The following is a 14,112-nucleotide window of genomic DNA, read 5'->3' as shown; positions in this document are numbered from 1 at the left end:
AACTTTCGAGCGGCATGCATTCGTGAAGCATCCCCGAGGGTAAAGACGTCTGAGACGGTGGCTCGGTCGGTGGGAATGGTAAGTGTTCTGTTGTAGGAGACAAGCAGCAGCCACCCATGGCATTGTGGTGCTTACGGCGTGGACCGAGAGTGAGTCAAATCGTCTCAAATGTGTTTATCATTACCGGCCAGTGTCTTCCGTACTGGAGTCGACTTTGTTCTCGACCTGCATCTGTTCTCCGAGTCTACGCGCGCCGGTTTCTGTATAGCACAGGCCAGTGGCGTAGCCGCAGAGACTTGATCTTGAAGCTTGAGGCGATCGACTTGAACCGCGACCGCGACCGTCGTTCTGAGGATCGCTGTGACTTGGTCGTGTGCGCCATGCAATAGCCTAATGCTGCCTAGACTGAACACGTCTACCTTATTGCACCTCACTAGAGCGCACGGGTGGCCTGAGTATACACACTTCGTCCGTCCGTCATCCCGACTTGTACACGCCTTGCTTTCTCCAGTCACCACCATTCCTCACGCACCGTGGCATGTCAACTTCTCCCGCTCACAGCAGCATTTCTAGCTCAGCGGGCTCCGTTAGTGGCTTTCCAGAGGAGGACTTGAGGGAAGGCGGTCGCGACAATCCTGGCTATTTTGCTGCGAGATTAGGGCAGCGATTAGAACGAGGTCGCTATTGCATCGTACGCAAGCTCGGCTGGGGCCAATACTCCAGTGTCTGGCTTGCAAGGGATCGCGGGTAGGCGCCTCGTTGGAGTTCTCTCGATGTATAATCCGCTGACCTCTGAAAGCAGCCAAGATAGCTTTGTCGCGCTCAAGATATTGACCTGCGAAGCTACCAAAGCCTTGTCGGCCGGTCCTGACCAAAGGTCAGACGAACAGCGCATGCTAGAGAAGATCGCAAACGCCGACCACGCTCACCGAGGCTATCGCCATAACCTCGCCTACTTGAATGCCTTCGACATCAGGGGTACACATGGACTTCACCGTTGTCTCGTTACAGAGGCCCTCGGATATGGCGTCGACTATATCCGCAAGCTGCGTGACGATAACGATCGTCGCGTTGCGCCCAGCATAGTCAAGCGAGTGGTACGGCAAGTCTTGCTCGGCTTGGAGTATCTGCATGATGTGTGCGGTATAGTCCATACAGGTATGGAAGCAATGAGATGCGGTACAGCGCACGTTGACGGTGTAAGCTCTCAGATCTCAAGAACGACAACATCCTCTTCCGCCCGCGGGATCTATGCACCATCGTCGCGCACGAACTCGCCGAGAACCCGTCAGTCACGTACGACTGTGGAACCGAGGGCAACGCCTCAGTCGTTCCAGTCGTCTCGCAAGTGTTGCCCTTGTCCGTCGATGCCTCCATTCATGAACGGGACCTCGACGTCGTACTCGCCGACGTTGGCCACTGTGAGTTTGCTAATGCAGTTCTCGAATGGAAGGACCGCGCTGAGATACCATCGGCATGCAGCGCACTGGATCGAGCACCATTTTCAGGAGCTCATCCAGCCCGACGCCCTCCGGGCACCCGAAGTTATTCTCGGCCATCCCTGGAGCACTCCTGCGGATATATGGAGCGTGGGCTGCCTCGTAAGGCTCCGTTCCATGCAGTCATGTTTCGAACGTGACTTTAACCTTCGCATTGGGCAGGTCACCGAATGGCTTGTCGGATTCTGGCTCTTCGAACCCAATCGCGAAAGATTGTGGAGCTACGAGGAGGACCATCTAGCTCGGATGACTGAAGCTCTTGATGCCCAGTTTGAAGCGTCTACACTGGAGAATTGTAAGCATCGAGACAAATACTTCAAGCAGGATGGTATGTCACTCCTCTGCGGTGCTGTAGCATACTATGACCTCCCTTCGATTTTGATTAGGAACATTCGCGCATTTTACGGATCACGAGGAGCCTACGTGGCCTTTGCGCAAGCTGCTGGAGTCGTTTTCGGAGCTCGGTGACGAAGTCGATGCGGCTGAAGCCTTCCTGAAGCGGTGTCTGCAACTTGCACCAGAGCGGAGGGCCACGGCGAAAGAGCTCGTTGACGACCCATGGCTGGCTGCGCCTGCTGTCAGCAAGTAACAGCATGATTGTCCGATTCTGCGATCAGCGGGGCATGAGACGGGCCAACGGTAGATTCCGTCCTTCATTGGTTCACAGCATCGCTTTTCCACATGAAGGCAACAACGATATCCCCCGCATATACGTACGTGCGCCTGGTTTCCACGTCCGATTCAGGCATACGGTGTCGTCTGTTGATCTGTGTGGTAGCTCGTATGAACACTCGCTTCGATCATCACTTGATCGAACGATCTCCATGAACGTTATGTTATGATCACCACATGCATGGACCGCTGGCTATGGACCCACAGCAGCACGCGAAGACATCGTGGCGAAAGCGTTCCTGATACTAATCTTGCCAAAAAGAGATTCGCTGCGAACACTTATCATTTCGGATAACAGTACTGTTTTACTCATCCGTTTGGAACGTCTTTTGACAGACTGCCTATCCGATACCACGACGCCGATGTCCCCCGCCAGCATATGCCTAGGCCCCGTAAATGACATCCCACAACTGCGTTGTCGGGATGGCCTCGGCGTACGCCTTCCTCGCGAGACGTGTGTGCGTGTGCTGCTCATATGCATACGCATACGATACTAGGTCAAACTCACTCCAAGCCGTACCGAGGAAGGACAGGCCGATAGGGACGCCAGGAGCGGGATACACTGTCTCCGGTCCCGCGAGGCCAATCGTGATGTTGTCGGGATAGAAGCCAAGCGGGACTGAAGTTGGGGTCAGCACTACTAATGTGCGAAGAGCGACCGAGGCGACGTACCGGTCACGATCGGGTACCCGGCTATGGCTGCAATATTCGGTGTCAAGCTATACAGCACAATGGACGCGTATGAACAGTCACTTACCTGCGGGGACGGTGGTGAAGCCTGGCGCGGGGAGAACCAATGCGTCGAGGTCGTACATCTCCAGCGCTGCGTCGATCCCGTTCGTCCGTCCCATCTCATAGTCGTACGCGAGCGCCGCATAGTATGTTGAGTTGAACCCAGTCGTTGCTTCGGAGGCAATGAGCCTAGCGTAGGTATGAGGACCATCAATTCGCAGGGAACGTTGGCACTAAAAAGTGATGAAGACTCACTCCGACTGGTCTGTGTACCTTGCAGGCTCTTCCAGAGTTGGATTGGCGTTGTCGAAGGCAATGAGCTCGGCGAGAGACCGCACACCGGATGGGTTGGACAGCAACCCCTCATACCACGCATTGAGTTGGATCTGCGAAATCCACGTATCCCATCAGTACATCAAGACCTCACGCTCGAGGAGACAGACCTTGAAATCCGTATCCAGCACTGTCGACTCATTATTCGACGTCGCAATCGCTTCTGCACTCGGCAAGTCTGCCGGGTCCACCACCGTCGCGCCAAGGGCCTTCATAACCTCCAACGCAGCCTCGAACACCTCATTCACGTACGGGTCGTTCCCCGTGATCGAGTCGTTCAAGAACACCGCGCGAGGGACGCCGATGCGTTTGCCCGCGAACGCGTTCCGGTCGAGCGCGAGCGTGTAGTCGGGGACGGGGGACGGCTGAGCGAGCGTGAAGTTGTCGTTCGGGTCCGGGCCTGCTATGACGGAGAGCACGATTGCGGCGTCGGCCATGGAGCGCGTTAGGGGTCCGACGGTGTCCTGGTGTTCGGAGATAGGGATGACTAGCCGGACAAACGAAGATACGAGTCAAAGGCCGCATGGCAGGACTGGAGACGGATGGGACATGACGAACCTCCTGCACGAGACGTGAGCCCTACTGACGGCTTGATTCCCGCGAGGTTATTTTGGTTTGCGGGGCAGGTGATACTTCCGTCTGTCTCAGTACCGAGGGTAACTGCTGCCAGCCCGATGGATGCAGCGACGGCAGAGCCCGCAGACGAACCACACTGTTTGCGATGTAAGCGTTTTCTCCACACTCAGACGGTTCAGAGGGAAACATACGGGGTCGGCATGAGGGAAGTACGCATTCGTGCATTGACCGCCCCTGCCGGACCAGCCTGAGGCCAGGTTGCCTCGGAAATGGGCGAACTCAGACAAGTTGGCCTTGCCTGCAAGTCGTCGTGGGCACCATACAGAGAAACATGCGGATGAGTACTTACCCAGAATGATCGCTCCGGCGGCGCGAAGCTTTGTGATGACACCAGCTTCAGCGGGGACAACAGAGCCAAGCAGACTGTACGATCCAGCCGTTGTGTTCATTCCTGCATATCTCATGTTCAGCTATAGTCTGTGCAACTGGACGACCGTTCTGTCCTGCCTTACCCTCGGAGGCAATCGTAGCAATATTATCCTTCACCAGTACCGGTATGCCATGTAGCAAGCTGCGGGGACCGGTCTCGAGCCGCTCTGCGTCCAGAGCGGCCGCCTGCGCTAGCGCAGATGGGTTCGTCTCGATGACAGCACGGAGTATTGGGCCCTGTAGATTGACTTCCTCGATGCGCGCGAAATAGGCCTACGACATGTATGTGTGTGCACATACAAGTCGAAAGACACATGCACTCACATTGACGAGGTCTACACTAGTGAATAATCCGGATTGCAGACCGGCCTACAGTATTTTTTACTTAGAAGTTGTGGCAAGTCAAAATGACGCGACGTACTTGCAGTTCAACAACTGATGCCTCGTACAGATCCGGCAGGGATTCCCTGATAGCGATGCGTTGCTCGGGCAAGAGAGACCTAGCAGATAGCCGTGCTGCAAGTACGGCCGCCTGCAGTGTGATGAGTGCAAGAAAACAGGCAAGGAACCAAGCTCGCATGAAGGGCAGCATCTTCGAAGGTCGGAGCAGAGCCGCAGGCATTCGAGGTGGTCCAAGCGACGTCCTCGACCCTCGCAGATACGATAGGTAGACCTTTTATGCCTCCTTGAAGACTGTCCACAAATAGCCTGAGCATGCGTACGTACCACGGTCCGTTATCTCGCTCGGACGCAGGAGGAGGTGCGTTCCTGCGAATGCACACGACCTCGAGATTTCCCACTGGTGGCTTGGTCACGAGCCTGGGCCGTCATTGGTCCCGGCAGCCAAGAGTTAGTCCTCGAGTAGGGAATCAGTGTAGCGAGTCAGCGGTCGGGTAGGTGCAATGGTTCAAACGTCTACGAAGCGATAGGATGAGAATTTCCTGCATATTCGTGCAGAGTGTCGGGAGTATCTGTGTGATGTAAACTGCTATTGAATAGGCCGAGGGCACCCGCAGTACGGTCGAGCAGAATGCTCACTGTCTGAAAGCCGAGGTACGAGCGAGTTCAAACAGTTCATTGACGTTAGCGGCTGGACAATCAAGGATCGGCGGATAGCTGCTTACCAACCCTCTTCCAAAGTGCGTCGGAAGCCTGTTACGACGCGATGTCCGCGATGCCACTGAGGTCGAATTATTTGCGACGCCTATCGTCGTCGTTACTTGGCACGGGACTCATAGATGCCGGTGGCGTCACACAAAGCTGCGAAGGCAGGTGGTACACGCTGTAAAGGCCGTGAAGACGCGACAACTGCAATCTATATGCATGGGGGTCAAACAGGATAAACCGTGAGTGGATGGTCATGATCAATAACATGTATATACGTCATGGCATACTCTGAGTGGAACGGAAGAGCGGACAATTGTAGTGGAAGCGACATAACACTATGATAGCACATTGAGCGACTGCGACAGTATATTACCTTTAGGTCTATTGTAACGAGCGGGGTATACACAACACACGTCCATGAGCGAGGTTCAGCTGCGCGGCAATGAGATAGTTGGCGTCGAGACTCTAGAGGCAGATAACTGAGAACGAGCTTGCACCTGGCGCTTGAGTTGCGCCTCGAGTTTATTGCGCTGCTTATAAATATCCTCGTCCCGGAGTTTAACGGAGAAGGCTAGTTCGATGAAGGCATCCGGAGTGGGCGGTAGGCAATGCGGTGGAGGGTGCGCGAGGATGGCAAGCAACGACTCTTGGCCTCGGCACTGTAGGAGCGACTGGCGACAGCTTGAAATGACGGCCAGACCTACGCGGAAGAGGAAAGAAACCCCTACGGATGTTGTGAGCTCGGCGTACTCGGCATACGATCAATTCCAGAAGCAACATACCTTCGAACAAGAAGACATCCCAGACGCGAAGGAGGAGATCGGTGGGAAACGCGTCCGCAAATAGCGCAGTGAACCTGATGACAATTGTCGTCAGTCAGCAATCCCACGAAACTGATTAACACCGTGCGTACCACGGTCGGCATATGCAGATGGGGGGTATCGCCATCTCCACAAGGATTCTCTGAGCCAGCGGAGCGTCGTTGTTCTCCATCGCCTTCGAGAACAATGAAGAGTCGATGTCTAGCAGGATCGGCTGCGGGGAGTAGTAGGGACGGATATGTGAGTCCATCATCGTCACAAATGTCCAGAACGCATCCTCCTCGGGAGACTGCAGTATAAGCTGGCCAGCGATCATAGCGAGCCCCTTCGTGTACTGCACGTCTGGTACCATCGTCAGGTAAGCCTGGAGAACGTTAACGAGTGACTGGTCGAGCAACGGCTGATCATGGAAAATACGTTGCGCATCCTGTTCGATGTTGGAGATGGGTGCAACTCTCTCCCTTTGGCCTAGCCGTGCATATAACCCCTCCATCCGCTTCGCCTTGCTGTCGGTGAGGAGCGCCCACACCTGATAACGCACAGACGCCGGAACGCCCTCAAGGACCAACTTCCGGATGCGCTTCGCCTTGCGTGCCTGGGACGGAGATGTCGAGGTCAATGCAGAGATCCATCTCAGCTCTCGTTGACGGTGCGCCTCGATCTCCGCAGCATCGGTTACCTTGGCAACTCTGTCTTCTACCGATTTGTCGGACGACGGCCGCCTCATGCTTAGGGGGCTTGCATCGATTACGCTCTTGGCATCCGCATTGGCAGGCGGTGCGAGCAAGGAGTCCGCGCTGCTTGTCGCCAATGGCGAGCGCGGCACCGCCGGGGCAACCAACTCAAAGTCCATGTCCTTGACGGACACGTGTACTTTCTGTTCAACAGGTGTCTCAAATGAGAACACGCTGGATGCCGGGCTGCGCTCGCTGGGTTGCAATAGCGGACGCTCACTCGGCATCTGCACGCGCAAGCCGGATGAGGATACTGCGGACCGCAGCGATGGGACACGCGCCGACAAGCCAGAGCTGGATTCCGACACATCAGGGGGGTGTGAAGAAACTTTCATTGCCATTGATAACTGGGATGGGCGGCGCAAGCCGATGCTGTCTGCCGACTGGCGCGACGCACTGCTCTCCACAGATGGACGTGGTGGTGTGTTACTGCTCTCTATAGATGAGCGCCCCGGGGCGACCTGCGCACGGGGCGAGGGTGGGAGTGCCGGGTCCCCCCGCGCAGTCTTGGTGCCCGGCAGAATAGACGACCGACTGTGTCGTATTACTGGAAATGATGATCGCGGCGATGCAGGAGACCTTGGAGACGATGGAGGGCTAGATGGAGATGCTGAATGTTCAGACTTTAGGGTCGCCGTCGATTGGTGACGAACGGACGAACCTCCTGTCGGGACATCCCGTTGCTGGAGCGGACTGGTTGTTCCGTTGCGATCGAAGGTCGCTCGGGAGACAGGCGAACCCGGAGCTGAGGATGCAGCAGGGATCAGCATAGGACGCCCCGCGAACGGTGCATTGGCAGACGCAGGAGAGGCAGAGCCTGCCACGACGTTGTTCTGAGATAGGGACAGAGGAGAGGGTCTTTGGACACCTCTGACAACGGAGGACGTATGCGAGAGCGTAGCCCGTTGAGGTGTAGGCACAGATACTGGAGAAGTCGCTGCTGCGGGTGTAGCAGTAGCAGATTTCGACCTTTTGGTGACGAGTGCAACAGATGACAGCTGGGCAGCCGACGGCCCGTCCTTGGAACTGACGGACGTTAACCCCCCTCATACAGACGCATGGCGAAGACACTCACCTGTTTCCTTCGGGCATGACTACCTCTGCGATCGGTGAGTCGAACCCCGAGAAGGAGCGCGAGCGAGGCCGAGGCGTGCCTGATTTAGGGAAGAAGTTGGGCCTTGGTATGGCCTTACCACTGCTGACCGAGTCTGGACGCCCAAACTCGCCCTGTACTTGGGGAGGGGAATTGACAGGTTTCGGTGACGCCGTCGCAGACCGTGCCAGATTGGAGCCAACACCAGAAGAAGCCGTGCGAACCAAACCAGCGACTCCAGGTGAGGCCGTCGCTGACCTCGCCAGACTTGAACCTTGAGCCATAGTTGCGGCTACGTCGTACGGAGAGGGATCTAGCGGCGTTCCGACGCGTGAAATTCCTGCTGCAGGCGATCCCGCCCGGCTACCAGGACCGTGGTTGTACATAACCGGTCTGTTCGCCGGGATGTTCATCTGAGGCTCCAACGTGAACGAAATCGGCACCGGTCCAGTGGAGGTAATGAGATCCCTGTCGAACCGTGCGTAGATCGTCGACGCGCCACCGGGCCGTCTTCCCTGCTGCTGTTGGCTCAGCAAGGTGTGTATGATCTGGATGGCGGAGTTAGGTGGTGGGCCGTTGTACTGCTGGGGCGGCTGGAAGGGAGCAGGCTGACGACCATACATCGGACCCGCAGGCACTTGCGCTGGTTTTGGTGCGTGAGGGTGAGGCATGAAGAGCGATTGACGGGAGGCAGGGTCCACAGGCGGCTGGTTCGTCGAGCGGGTGCGCAGCAGTGGCGGTCCCTGCTGTGGTGGCGGAGACAGCGCATACTGCATCGGCCGTGACGGTCCGGAGATAGCATACGGCGGAGGCGCGGGCTCGTTGGACGGCGACATGGCGCGCTCGGCTGCCTCCCTAGCTTTTGTTGACGCAAACGCCGACTGGTCTCGCGGAGACGTGGGCGACGCAGGGCCGTTCATGAACGGCGGCTCCTCGTCGTCTTCGACCACGATAGCTTGTCCAGATACCCTTCGCACGTCGACGTCCCGCGGCGGTGACAGCCCACTAAACACATCACGACCCGGAGATCCGGGTGGAGGAGAGACGAACGAGTCTACGGATGCCGGCGTATTCGGAGAGGCCGGTGTTCTCGGGGTCGCGCTCTGCGTCGGTGAGCCAAACGATGCATGGAGGAGGGGCGAGGGCCCCTCCCCCGTGCTAGTGCTGCTGTACCGCAAGTTGTTGTGACCTGTATCCCTATCCTGAAGCGACAGCGGCGACGGCCGGTCCTTATCCTTCAGCGTCGCGCCCCGTTCGGACGTCTGCGCTTCCTCAGCCGTCGGAAGCTCACTCGTGATCGTCCCACTCTCCGAGCTCACAACTACCGCGGCCGGCAGCTGCGCCCCCCTATCCAACTCCTCCGACACTCTCACACTGCTCTCCATGTTCAATCTCGACGCCAGGTGGTCACTCGGCACTGGCGGGATGTCGCCCGTGGGCTTGATCGACCCCTGAGAGAGCCTCGACATCTTGCTCGCCATCGAGAAGCGCGAGTAGCGGTAGTCGTCGTAGATGTCGCCCTCCCAGCCGGAGCCGGAGCCACCGCTGTTCTCGGAGCCCGCAAGCGACGGGCGGAGGGACTGGAGGGAGCGCATCGACTTGAGGGAGTGCATAGAGCTGCGCTGCGAGTGGCGCGCGTACGGCGGGTTTGGCGGGTCGAACTCATGCGGTGATGGTAACGGGGAGGTGGGCGATGCAGGAGCCGGGACGGAGGGAGATGGCGAGCGGGAGTAGTGCGAGACGGATTGCGTGGCAGAGCGCGGGCTGTCTGCGAGGCGACCGTCGATGTTGACTGTAGAAGCGACAGACTGGCGGTCGTCTGCTGCATCGTCGCGATGGGGCGTATTCGCCCCGCTCCTGCTGCTCAGGATCGACGCGTCGTCGTCGCCGTTCGCACCCCCGCTGAGGAAGCCCTGGAGCAAAGACAAGCCGATACCTTCAACGCCGGCGGACATGTCCAGCGAGAGACGGCTGCTATCCTCTGTACCGTCCACATCGAACGAGAACGACCGTGGACTGATATCCGAGCTGATGTCTGACCGGATCGGGGAGGGCGGAGGCTGCGGTGAGGTCGCCGACGGGGACTTGCGGATGTTGAGCGGACTCGTCATAGGGCCAGGCGTAAGGGCCTGCCCACTGCCCTCCTCCTCGTCTCCAAATAGTACGGACTCACGGACGACGGGTGAGAGCTGCTCAGGGTGGTCACGCGAGTGGACCGCTATGCGTACGGTGTACTCTTCCTCGTCCGGGGACAGCGTGGCTGGGGTGGTGGGCGGAGCCGTCTCGAGCGTAGCCGACCGCGAGGACGAGTAGCTCGTAGAGCGCTCTGGCGGGTGTGGGCCTTCCTCCATGGAACGCACCTTGCTCAGCGGCTCGAGCGCGCGCACCGAACTGATCGAGCTCGAAGGTCTGAACTTGGCGACGCTCCCCGTCGAGCCCATGCTATCCATCTCCGTCATGATGCTACTCGAGCCGCTCACGCTGAGGCTCATCCTGGGACTGCTCGCGCGGGAGGCGGCCGGGGACGCTTGGAACGGAACGGGCGGGGACACGACGTCGCGAGCGGCGAGAGTGACTGCGCTTTGGGAGGATGAGGGGCGGCTCTGGGAGCGTGAGCGAGGGCGATGGGAGGGTGAGATGGAGTGGCCCGAGGATGAACGCTTGGTCATGACGGGTTTCTTGAGACGGCTGTGGAAGCGGACGAAGGAGCCGCGGAAGCGACCTATGACACCCTCACAGTAGCCCTGCAGTGCCGTATGTGTGAGTCCATGTCACAGAGCAGAATGCAAGGATTGAGCTGCGCATGAAACAGTCACCCTGTTGCACCAATCGACTCACCAGGAAGACATCCTCGTCGGCCAGCTGCAAGAGTACGGTGATCTCATCGTCCTGAGGTACTCCGAAGTCAGACGTTGTTCACACGTGTGAACACGCACGGTACCTTCATGAACATGAGGTCTTCGGGTTCCTCTGCAACGTAGTCCTGGAGGGCAGTGCATTTGCCAATGCCACCCTTGGCAGCAAATCGCGACCAGCGACCGAGTTCAGTTGCATCCATATCAACGGCAAGCCATACACAACACGCAGAAAAAAAGACGAAATTGAAGATGAAGACAAAGTCGAGTTTGCGCTGGGAGCCACAGTGGGAGCAAAGCGCAGTCGTCGGGCGTAGGCGGCTAGAGTGACTGTTGAGGATAGCGCTGCGCTAGGCACGACAGCGGCGAAGTGTCTGGGTCCTGGGCGAGGCACGATCAGGCAGGCAGGGGCAGCGGAAGCAAAGGAGTGGAGGCGGTGTCGGCCACACCGAGGACGATGTCGGAGGGGAGCGAGGTCGCTATGTCTGCCAGCGTGCACAACGAGGCGTGCAGCGAGGAGAAGACGAAACGGCCTCGCCCCCGCTAAGCTCTCTTCGCCTGGGCCGCCTATTATGTAAGCATCCCCGGCGCTCCTGAGCTTAACGCACGGTTGTACTTAGCTCATTTCTTCGAAGTGCTGGTCTGTTGCGAATGTCGGTCGCATGGTAGACAGTCACTTCGCTCCTCTGCGAGGCAATACACCACTTTCGGGCAAATCACACCGTGTGCGTCAGTCAAGAACTTCTGATTCTTGAACGTGAACGTCGACTGCCGCAACAGGAAATACAGGGCCGCTACAACTCAGAGAACAGTTTGCGAATACTTCGAAGAATTACTCCAGTGTTCTCCTTGTGGACGGTTTACTTGCCAGAGGATACTAATGATCACTGCTCATACTTTTCTACGTTCAGCTCTCACACCTATCCAGCAAAACGAAACAGCTGAGTACATAGGCAACAGTCTCGACTTTTCGCATCCTTAATACTTTCGTCTTTTGTAGCTATCACGGAAGCGTCCTCAGTTCACGTCAGGGCGCGTTCGACGGCTCTCAAGGGCACTGCATCGCTTCGCCACTCGATTGACCCGTTTAAGTACGGGTAGTAACTCGAAGCTCACGTTGACAGGCCACGCAGAACATCCGACTCATTCTCGTCTCTTGATCCAACCCTCCAATGTATTCATCTGCACTGTCTCGATTTTCTTTCTCTTCCTCGGGGGTCCTGATGCAGAACCCCACCGTCAGGTCAGGCTCCCACCTTCAAAACCGCAACAAATGCTTACCTGAGTCATCTGCTTGCGAATCCCGCATCACCTGCCACAGCCTCTCAAAGTCCTCATCCTTCACGATACCCCCGCTTGCCTGCGCGTGGCCGCGCGCAAAGTCCTCGCCCATGCTCTCAGTGAGGCCTGATACGCGCGACGCGTACTCCCGGAGAATGTCCGGTATGTTGATCTCACCTCCGGCTCGCTCTCCGCACTTGTCCTCATTCCCAGTACCTACAGATTTCCGCTTCGACGACGACGAAGTGCCCTTGGCAGCGGGCGAAGGTAAGGCGCAGCGCGCAATGCGGCACGCAAAGTTGGTCATCCCAGCGCCGGGAAGGTACGCGCCGTTGCCGCAGATGACGATCTGCAGGCGGGCCGACTTGAGGGTCGACGCCCAGCGCGTCGCGATCAGCTGTGCGCACGGCGTTCGTTGCCAGATATCAGTACGTCCACTTCCCTCGAGATACCAGGACGACTTACGGGGTGCACCTGCGCCTCACTCTGTATTCGGACTAGAGCGACGCGGCCGTCCCCAGAGAAGGTCGGTGCTGTATGCCCGCACCGCTCCGTCTCCGTGCGGATCTCGACGCGAGCCTCGTGCAGCCTCCGTATATGCATGTTCCCCGACGCGCCAGACACGATCTGCGCCGGACCGCAAGCAAGCAAGGCCTCCCACGCCGTCCGGACGTCATACTGCGCCGTCCTCCGTGCTACATCCACGGCGCCGTCAGTCCACACATCCACAACGACAGCGCCCCGCGACCGCGGCTACTCACGTGCATTCACCAACGCAACCGCCTCCCCCAGCGCCTTCTTCGTCCACCTCCGCGCACACGCGCTCATATCCGGCCACGGCCTCTCCCACTTGTGGCCGGCACCGAGGTCGCCCATCGTCCCGAGCACGCAGAGCCACTCCATACGCTCCCTCACCTCCTTTGACGCGACCCCGCGGACGAGCGGCTCGCAGAGGAGGTACGCTAGTGTCGAGGACGTCGCGACGGGGTCGCACCGCGCCGCGGAGAGCACCGTCGCTCCTTGCGGGAACCCCTCCGCGAGGTGGTGGTCCACGATCAACGTCCTCGCCTCTTCTTCCTCGCCCTCGCCGGGGAGTATCGCAGGCCCCGCACGGCTCCCCTGGTCCGCAACGAGGACGAAGCGCGGCCTGGGCACGAGCTCCTTGAGCCGCGCGCGCTCCGCGGGTGCGTGGACGTTCGCGCCCTTTGCGACGAAGTGGGTGTGGATGAGCGCGGGCGGGAGGCCGAGCGCGGTGAGGGTGTGGTGGAGGATGAGGGCAGAGCAGAGGCCGTCGGCGTCTTTGTCGGGGAGGAGGAGGGTCGGGAGGCGAGCGGCGGCGCTGCGTGGAGTGTGGGTGCGGTCAGTGTGAAGGTCGACGGCGTGCAGGGCGTGGAGGCGGACGCGTACCACTCTTGGATGAACGCTCGGGCGGTCGCCATGGTCTGCGTGCTAGTGGGCCAATTGTCTTGTTCGTCCTCGTCGCTCGAGTCTGATCCTCGGGGTGTCGGTGAACGCATGGCTAGACGGGGCATCGACCGCGACGGGTGGTGACACACAGACGTGATGCTCTGTCGAAGACCAAGACAGAAGCGAGTGGACTTGTCAGCCTCACCGGACACCGAGAGTAACGGACAGCTCGACAAGGGGCTCGGAGCATGCAGCGGCAGTCGATGGTAGACGCCACACTGCTGGTTAACGTTCAAGTTCGTTCGTCGTGTCATCCTCTTCAAGATCGAGCCCACTGTCAGCCGCATATGCACATGTCCAAATCGTCGCCCACATGCAGCACAGCTCGGACGCGCTTCGCAAGTAAGTATGCCTGCGTCAGCCTCTCGTTGTTGTCAGTTGCTGCGCTTCCCTGTAACGTAGGTTATTGTACCACACCATTCGAATTGTGAGCAATTGTGCCATTCAAGTAAGCAACAGACCACGCAAGTCCCGCAACCGGTTGCCAATGACCGACGCTGCACCCAGTCCGCG

General features: G+C 58.4%; 5 protein-coding genes across 5 annotated transcripts; 1 reads left to right on the top strand and 4 right to left on the bottom strand.

Moving 5' to 3' along the window:
* The first annotated feature begins 322 nt into the window (after positions 1–322).
* Positions 323–2,444, top strand: B0H18DRAFT_929864 (kinase-like domain-containing protein). The gene is made up of 6 exons (XM_048041695.1): positions 323–747; positions 803–1,158; positions 1,212–1,421; positions 1,483–1,601; positions 1,662–1,827; positions 1,886–2,444. The coding sequence occupies exons 1-6, from the start codon at positions 539–541 to the stop codon at positions 2,086–2,088; spliced, it is 1,263 nt and encodes a 420-aa protein (XP_047896626.1). The 5' UTR covers positions 323–538; the 3' UTR covers positions 2,089–2,444.
* B0H18DRAFT_1142225 (amidase signature domain-containing protein) lies at positions 2,064–4,821 on the bottom strand (the record flags this gene model as incomplete). The annotated part of the gene is made up of 10 exons (XM_048035651.1): positions 2,064–2,790; positions 2,929–3,092; positions 3,159–3,289; positions 3,347–3,723; positions 3,795–3,948; positions 4,004–4,110; positions 4,162–4,263; positions 4,325–4,514; positions 4,566–4,610; positions 4,663–4,821. 10 exons carry the CDS (start codon positions 4,819–4,821, stop codon positions 2,555–2,557), a joined length of 1,665 nt encoding a protein of 554 aa, XP_047896625.1. The 3' UTR covers positions 2,064–2,554.
* Positions 4,822–5,776: 955 nt separating this feature from the next.
* B0H18DRAFT_1083603 (RabGAP/TBC) lies at positions 5,777–7,022 on the bottom strand (the record flags this gene model as incomplete). The annotated part of the gene is made up of 3 exons (XM_048031682.1): positions 5,777–6,072; positions 6,131–6,204; positions 6,262–7,022. 3 exons carry the CDS (start codon positions 7,020–7,022, stop codon positions 5,777–5,779), a joined length of 1,131 nt encoding a protein of 376 aa, XP_047896624.1.
* An 802-nt stretch (positions 7,023–7,824) lies between these two features.
* Positions 7,825–11,192, bottom strand: B0H18DRAFT_105443 (uncharacterized protein). Its single transcript, XM_048031028.1, has 3 exons — positions 10,938–11,192; positions 10,835–10,885; positions 7,825–10,740 (listed from the first exon to the last, which is right to left on the bottom strand). Exons 1-3 carry the CDS (start codon positions 11,052–11,054, stop codon positions 7,975–7,977), a joined length of 2,934 nt encoding a protein of 977 aa, XP_047896623.1. The 5' UTR covers positions 11,055–11,192; the 3' UTR covers positions 7,825–7,974.
* Positions 11,193–11,653: 461 nt separating this feature from the next.
* On the bottom strand, positions 11,654–14,042 carry B0H18DRAFT_929856 (uncharacterized protein). Its single transcript, XM_048041694.1, has 6 exons — positions 13,540–14,042; positions 12,894–13,471; positions 12,598–12,827; positions 12,133–12,529; positions 11,852–12,071; positions 11,654–11,791 (listed from the first exon to the last, which is right to left on the bottom strand). Exons 1-5 carry the CDS (start codon positions 13,884–13,886, stop codon positions 11,995–11,997), a joined length of 1,629 nt encoding a protein of 542 aa, XP_047896622.1. The 5' UTR covers positions 13,887–14,042; the 3' UTR covers positions 11,654–11,791; positions 11,852–11,994.
* Positions 14,043–14,112: the final 70 nt, after the last annotated feature.

The sequence above is a fragment of the Fomitopsis serialis genome (assembly GCF_022376445.1).
Source record: "Fomitopsis serialis strain Sig1Antser10 chromosome Unknown B0H18scaffold_14, whole genome shotgun sequence".
Classification (NCBI taxonomy): Eukaryota; Fungi; Basidiomycota; class Agaricomycetes; order Polyporales; family Fomitopsidaceae; genus Fomitopsis; species Fomitopsis serialis.
The sequence above is the reverse complement of the archived record's forward strand: the minus strand, read 5'-3'. Positions and strand labels throughout refer to the sequence as shown.